The following is a 7484-nucleotide window of genomic DNA, read 5'->3' on the forward strand; positions in this document are numbered from 1 at the left end:
GAGGCACTGGGAGCTGCTTGACAAGTTTATTCATGACCTTGGGGAGCCGGTCGGGCTGCGTTCTCACAGCTGTGGGGAGCGTGCCTTGTGTGGTCCCCGCCTGGGGAGGACCCCGGGGGCCAGGCGTGGCCGCAATCCCTGTCGCTGGTGCTGACAGTGCTGCTGATGTGGAACCACAGGCTTAGGGTGCTGGTCACTGCCAAAGTGGTGCCCAGCACCTTCCCTGAGGGGCACGCATGTCCACATTTGTGCCTTGGGGTGAGGCAGAGGGTCGCCCTGCCTGTATGATCCCTTCCCAGCAGCCAGTGTCCCGGGGGCTGCTGTGCACCTGCAGGCTCTCCCTTCCCCCGGAGGATGCCTTCCTTCAGGCTGGGGACACAGTCACATAGTGTCAAGTGTCCACTGGAGGGGGCTGTGCTGTGGCGGCCTGCCCTGGGCTCGTGCATGAGGAGGAGACTGTTCTTTTGACTTGGGTGCACCCCGTCTCTCCTCCCTGGTGAGTGCTGAACGGTGACCCCAGTGAGCAGCAGACGTGCTCATCCCTCCACTCCCCACCCCTGCCCTGAGCTCTCCGCCGGCTGCCTGGCCTCGGGAGGGTCTGGGACCTGCCCAGAGTCCGTGGCAGCCCCAGTCTCAGCGTGCGGTGGGCCCGGGCATGCAGGAGGACCCGTGCGCAGCCTTGTGCACTGTGCCCTGCTCACACTGGTGACCCTGCTTGTCCACACTCTGGTCACTTTCAGGGGATGACACGTGCTTCCTGTTCTCCATCTCCCCGCGCATGGCCGTCTACACGTCCACGGGCTACAACGACCACTACATGTACCTGAACCACGGGCAGCAGACCATCCCGAACGGCCTGGTGAGAGCAGAGCCGGGGCCGTGCCGCCTCGGCGATGTCCGTCCGGCCGCGGGGTCCTTCCCCACGGGCTGAGGCTGACGCTTTCCCCGCAAGTCAGGGGAGCCGGACGTACTGGGTTCCGTGTGGGGCCGTGTCCATTCTGCCCAGGTCTCCGTGCCACAGTGAGTGACAGTTAGGACCAACTTCTCTCCTGCAAGGTTGGGAGGCGGCCAGTTTTCCTGGCTGGCCCGTGGCCTTTGTGGCTGGAGGTGAGCTGGGGGAGGGGCAGGCCCAGACCCGGGCTCCCGAGACCCATCAGGCGTAGTCAGTGGGTGACTCACACAAGCATGGGCTGCCATCAGGGCGAGCATACCCCTGATGTGCTCCATGCCGTGGCCGGAGGCTCTCCCGCAGGGGGAAGAGGATGGGGAGGTGAAGGGCAAGGGCGGGTGGGGGATGGGAGCTGGGATGGGAGCCCACACGTGGCCCCCACCCACACCTGTGAGCCAGCTGGGTGTGCGTGACAGACGGGTCACCTGCCAGCTCCCCGGCCTGTTTTTTCTTCTGCTTCTTCACACAAAGCATCTTTCGAGAAACTCCAGCTCTGTGCTCACAGAGCCGAGGCTCAGGAAGGCCGGCCCACCTCGTCGGGAGGGAGAGGGCCCCAGGGCTCCTCCCCAGGCTGCTGCAGAGCCCCTGCAGGGCCACCGGAGGACCGGGGATGCCTCCCAGACAGAGCAGTGGGTGGTCTCTGGAGCAGCACCCAGTAGGTCCTCAGGAATTGCCAGTAATGAGCCCGAGAGAGAAGCAGCCCTGAGAGTCCGCATTTCCTGCTCTGGTGTCCTGCTCAGCCTCAGTCCCCGGCCCAGCAGGGGCCTGAGAGGGCGGGGAGGGGGGGGGATCAGGAGGTTGACGGGCAGTTCTGTCTCCTGGCCACCAGCTGACCGTGCGGGGGGGCGGGAGGTGGAGAGAACGGCCGTGAGTTGACCCCAGGTCTGCTTCGTGTTTCTGGTCTCTGCGATTGGCCGCACCTGGTAGGTGACGCGCAGTGACCTGTCTGAGTGAGCCAGGCACCGGTCCAGGGGGCTGGGCGCAGGCTCTCCAACGTCAGGATCGGTGCTGACCTCTCCCTCGTCCTTTCTTTTTCTTTTTTTTTTTTTTTTTTTTTTTTTAATTTAGTTTTGAGAGAGAGAGAGACAGCGTGAGCAGGGGAGGGTCAGAGAGAGAGGGAGACAGAACCTGAAGACAGGCTCCAGGCTCTGAGCTGTCAGCACAGAGCCTGATGCGGGGCTCAAACCCACAAACCATGAGATCATGACCTGAGCCGAAGTTGGACGATCAACCGACTGAGCCACCCAGGCGCCTTTCCCCTTGTCATCTCATGGTCGGGGTCTCAGAGCCGTGGCCTCGGTTTCTGTGTGCGCTCTGCTGTCCCCTGTGCCCCCAGTGAGTGTGGCCCCAGGAGGAGGCGCCCAGTGACTGTCAGCGGCTTGTGACGGGATGATGGGATGCTCAAGCCGCGGCACTCCCTGTGTTTCACACTTAAAACAAAAAAAAAAAAAGGTGGAAGAAAACCGCATCCACCTCTTACCCACCTGGTCTCAGTCTGGGGCCTACGGCTGGTGCGGGTGGGGGGTGTGTCTCAGACGGAGGAGGCGCTGACGCTCTCCCCTCCCCCCGCAGGGCATGGGGGGCCAGCACAATTACTTTGGGCTGTGGATTGACGTCGATTTCGGGAAAGGACACAGCAAGGCCAAGCCCAGGTGCACCACGTACAACAGCCCTCAGCTGTCCGCCCAGGAGGACTTCCGCTTTGAGAAGCTGGAGGTGTGGGCGGTGGGCGATGCCCCGGGCCCGCAGCAGGTGAGCGCGGCCGTCTCTGCCCTCTCTGGGAGCTACCCCTCTACTCCTGCGTCCGGAGGCTGTTGATCTGAAACTCATTCCCAGCGGCTGCTGCTGGGCAGCGGGATGCGGTGGGCGACGGGCAGAGCTGGGCGTCCTGTCGGGCCCCGTGCGGTTTGGTCAGGGGAACCTGCCTTGGAATCGGGGCCCTGCCCCAGGTGGGAACCCGGGCAGGTGGGTAGCCTGTCTACGAGATGAGGAGGGTCCAGGGTTCCTTCTCGGTCCGTGGTCCTGCAATGAGCCTTTCTTAGGCCCTCTGCACCTCGTGACCGCCCCCCCCCAGCGGTAGCATCCCGGGGTGGGGGGCGGCTCGGTGAGGGCGCCGGAGCCCCCAGTGTTCTTGTCACAGAAGTAGTGGGACGTTGGCCTTCCTGTCACGAGCCTGAGCCAGCAGGACTCTCCTGCCTGTCCCTGGCGGTCATCTCTCTTCCCTTCTCCCCAAGGCCAAGAGCACCAAGAGCGTCCTGGACGTGGACCCCGAGGCGCAGGCCCTGCTGGAGATCAGTGGGCACACTCGCCACAGCCAAGGGCTCCGTGAACCCCCGGAGGATGAGTGAGGGGGGCCCCGGGCTGGATCCTGACCCCCCCCCGGACGGAGGAGAGCCTGCAGACCCCTCCCCATACCGCACGTGTTTGACTTCAACACGGAGCCGTGCTGGTCACTTCCGGGACCACTGTAATTGGAAGACAGTAAAATTCTTTGATGCTCTATACAGATTGGTCGGTGCGTCTCCCAGAAACCCTGAGCGTCAGTTAGCAACTCAATCCTTCTGTTCCGTTTGTGTCCCGTTGAAGAGATCCGAAGACCTAGACGTCGCGGCCTCTGCTGGAGTGAGCGTGGGATGGGCATGCGCGTTCCCGCCGTGCAGGACGGGCCCCATGTGCTGGGGTCACCCGGCCTCTGCTCGGGCCCCTGCTCTTGAGACCGTGCCTCGATGGTCCATTCCAGCCGGTAAAGGGCAGAGACATGGGGATGGGGGGGCCTCAACGCCTCTGGGGAGCAGCTCCCCGTGACATGAACTTTCTGCTTATAAAACAGCACAAATCCTGTATTAACGGGGAGGAGCCAGAGACTTGGGAGAGAGCAGGTGTCCCGGTGGGGCGGGTCCTCGGTCCTCGGTCACAAGTCCCACAGCTGCCCTTCTCACCTGTGCCGGGACCGCTGCCACGTTGTTCTGTTATAATTTAAACGTGGGGCGGTCGGGGGCCCCGACGTGTCCTGTCGCATAAACTAGCGGTGAGTCACTGGTCGGTGCTGATGTGGGTTCCTGACCTGGCACCTCTGGTCCAGAGCGGCTGCCAGAGCGGGTGACAGGCTGTTCGATAGCAGGGACTCACTTTGAACGACTCGAGTGACCCCGGCTGCTCACTGTGATCTAGGCGGGCATCCAGGACAGGCCGCACGGTGACAGGTCCTTCCCTGAAGAGCTGTGGGCTCCTCCCCAGAACACACACCTCCTCCTCTTCTCTTGCCGTTGACTGTCAGCTTCTGCGGGTCTGACGAAGAATGTGACCTCTTATTACCGAAATCGCCTGATTCTAAGCCACATAGCCCGCTGCGCTGTTGGCATTTTCAGCTTCTGCTCTTTCTGCCAGGAGGCTCCTCATACTTTGCACGCGGCTGTTCCCGTGACTGAGCAGAAGGCCGTGCAAAGAAGCTTCCAGAAGCAAAGCAAGTGCTCAGCCAGTACACAGAGGGGCAGCAGCCTGACTCAGACTTCCTCATGACTGGTTCTCCTTAAAAAATGCCAGCTTTTAGTAAGCTGCTCTGGTATGTGTGTGCTCTTCCCGCTGATGGGATCACAGACGCGGATGTTAGGATCCTCAGATCTCTATGTACATTATTACCATAAATCCAGAGAGTTAGGTAGGTCCTGCAGTTGGTTGTGGAATTTTCTTTTATGAAAATGCAGCTGGGGCGCTCAGAGGGCTCAGTTGGTTGGGCGTCTGGCTGGCTCAGGCCGTGATCTCATGGTTCGAGCCTCGCGTCGGGCTCTGTGCTGACGGCTCGGAGCCTGGAGCTGCTTCGGGTTCTGTGTGTGTGGCTCTCTGCCCCTCCCCTACTCACCCTCTGTCTTTCTCTCTCAAAAATAAACAAAAGATTTTTTTAAATGCACCTAAATACCTCCCTCATCACAGGTCTGTTGGTGTCCGTGCCTTAGATACCTTTGCCGCTGCTTCTGCTTTGGGCTGTCGGGGTCAGAGAGGGCCAGACCTGTCGGCACACTTTCCGCCTTGTGCTTGTCCCCATCACAGCTCCGATTACAGCCCGGGATCTGTTTCCCAAGACGGCACAGGGAGAGGGGGCGCCTCTGGGCGCTCCGCACTCCGGGGGGTTGGTGCCCCCGGTCCGTCTCCCCTGGGATGAAGCTCTCGGCACACGGCCCGCTGGGCCTGGCAAGCAGGTGCTGCTGCTTTTAGCCGATGAAGACTTTGTTGTTTTATGCACCAGAAATAAGAATTCGGGACTATGGTTTCCCCTTGAGTGAAGACCAGTCAGGGCCCCGGAAGGTGCTCGAAGGAGGAGGCGAAGGAACGTGGTCCCTGGTGACCCTGTGGCTGTTGTTGTCTCCCCCCCGCACCATGTTTCCTTTATTTAAAGTGACCACGTGTGTCCCTGGTGAGAGAAACCTGAGATGCGCAGGCAGCTCTCCCAGCGCCTTGTCCTTCCCAATGGCCAGAGGGGCCTCCTTGCACACCCAGCCTGATTGTGCAGGCGGTGTGTCCCCCGCTCTTTGATTGTTTTGGTAGATGTGGCTCAGTATTGCCCACCTGTCACCCTCTTTGCTCTCACCGGACGCAATGCCCGCAGTGCCGAAACCCCATTGTACCCGGTGTCACACCCATGGGCTGGGGACCGCCGTGTCTGTCGCTCATGGCTGCTGGAGTGAATCTCCTGCACGTGTGTCTCTGTGTGATGTTTGTCGGGAAGAAGAAATTCTTAGAAGTTGAACAGTTGGATCAAGACACGTCTGAACTTAGACCCTGACAGACGAGCAGACCTTTGCTGAGGTTTCCTAGCCGGGCTGTGCGGGACGCCTGTGTGCTGCATTTGCACCCATACGTGTCAAAACTTAGTTTTTGGGCCCTTGGGTGGCTTAGTCGGCTGAGCGTCCGGCTTCAGCTCAGGTCATGATCTCACGGTTCCTGGGTTCGAGCCCCGCGTCGGGCTCTGTGCTGACAGCTAGCTCAGAGCCTGGAGCCTGTTTCAGAGTCTGTGTCTCCTTCTCTCTCTGACCCTCTCCTGCTCGCACTGTCTCTCTCTGTCTCTCAAAAATAAAATGTCTCAGTTTTAGTTTTCAAAAGTCGTCTGTGTCCTGCCTTCTCCTGGTTTCTAAGGCTGTCAGTTTTCTTCTAATTCGCAAGAGTGCTTTTTTGAATGAAGCAAAATACCTTTTGGCTTGTAGGCCAAGTTGGTTTTTTTTTTTTTTTCCAGTTTGTTGGACTTGGTTTATTTTTTTATCTGTAAATTTTGCATTTTGTCCTATCTATCAGCATTTTCCCTTAAGGCTTCTGGGATTTGTAGTTTGCTTAGAAGGTTTTTTTCCCCACTCTGAATAAGAAGAAAATCATGTTTCTTTCTCCTGCCCCTCCACTTGCATTTTTTTTCTAAATTGGTGATTGATTCAAAATGTATTTTGTTAAAAATAATTTTTTAATGTTTATTTTTGAGAGAGAGTGCAAGTGGGGGAGGAATAGAGAGAGAGAGAGAGAGGGAGACACAATCTGAAGCAGGCTCCAGGCTCCGAGCTGTCGGCACAGAGCCCGATGCGGGGCTCGAACCCACAAACCATGAGATCATGACCTGAGCCGAAGTCGGACACTTAACCAGCTAAGCCACCCAGGCACCTCATCAAAGTGTATTTTAAAATGTTCCTCTGTCTCATCCCAGAATGAATTCCCGTAGCTGTTACAAGAAACGGTAGGTTTCTTTCCCATTGACATAAAAGTATTAGGTTCTCATCACGTGACCGTCTCTCTGACCTTCAGCCCCAACCTCCTGTTTAAGTCGTGGTGTTTTACAATGAAAAGATGCAAAAGCTATTCCCCGATGCCTTCTCTTTTCTGGAATTTTCCTCCTGCGCTTGCCCGGTTGTTTTCTCTGACCTCTGGTAACCCCTCTACGGCGTTTGATGGCTGCATTTTGGAGAGCGTGGGCCAAATGTAGATCACGCTGCCGGGGACCCCTGGCAGGAGGGGACCCCTGCTGTCCCCAAGGAGGGGGAGCTTCCCAGGTACATTTATTTTGTCATCTGCGCTGGCACGGTACATGGAACCTGGGAAAGCTCTTGATTTTTCCACCTAGTTTTGTTCCCCAGCTACCTTGCTGAGTTCTTTGGCCTGGGGGTTTTTAACCTTGGGCCTCGGAATCTTCTCGAAGGCCTCCTGAGATGCAGATGGCAGGGCTGGGGAGGGACCTGACAGTGGACCTTTCTTTCTAACGAATCCCTAAGCTTCATGTTTTGGCCCCTGTGATTTCTTCTTTTCCCTCCAGCCGCCCTTTTTTTTTTTTTTAATTTTTTTTTTAGGTTTTTTAATTTATTTTTGAGAGAGACTGTGCGAGCAGGGGAGGGTCAGAGAGAGAGGGAGACACAGAATCCGAAGCAGCTCCAGGTTCTGAGCTGTCAGCACAGAGCCCGACACGGGGCTCAAACCCACGAACTGTGAGATCATGACCTGAGCCGAAGCCGGACGCTTAACCGACTGAGCCCCCCAGGCGCCCACCCTCCAGCCTTCTGGAGAT

At 58.1% G+C, this 7484-nt stretch overlaps 1 protein-coding gene across 1 annotated transcript in view; it reads left to right on the forward strand.

Moving 5' to 3' along the window:
- Window positions 1-3453, forward strand: part of MEAK7 (MTOR associated protein, eak-7 homolog) — a 17368-nt gene extending 13915 nt beyond the window's left edge. Inside the window, exons 5-7 of the mRNA XM_029926138.1 lie at window positions 735-859; window positions 2522-2701; window positions 3184-3453. Coding sequence (XP_029781998.1) covers window positions 735-859; window positions 2522-2701; window positions 3184-3297 — 419 coding nt within the window. The 3' untranslated portion in view covers window positions 3298-3453. The remainder of the gene's footprint in view (window positions 1-734; window positions 860-2521; window positions 2702-3183) is intronic.
- The last annotated feature ends 4031 nt before the right edge of the window (window positions 3454-7484 follow it).

The sequence above is a fragment of the Suricata suricatta genome, chromosome 16, assembly GCF_006229205.1.
Source record: "Suricata suricatta isolate VVHF042 chromosome 16, meerkat_22Aug2017_6uvM2_HiC, whole genome shotgun sequence".
Taxonomy (NCBI): Eukaryota; Metazoa; Chordata; class Mammalia; order Carnivora; family Herpestidae; genus Suricata; species Suricata suricatta.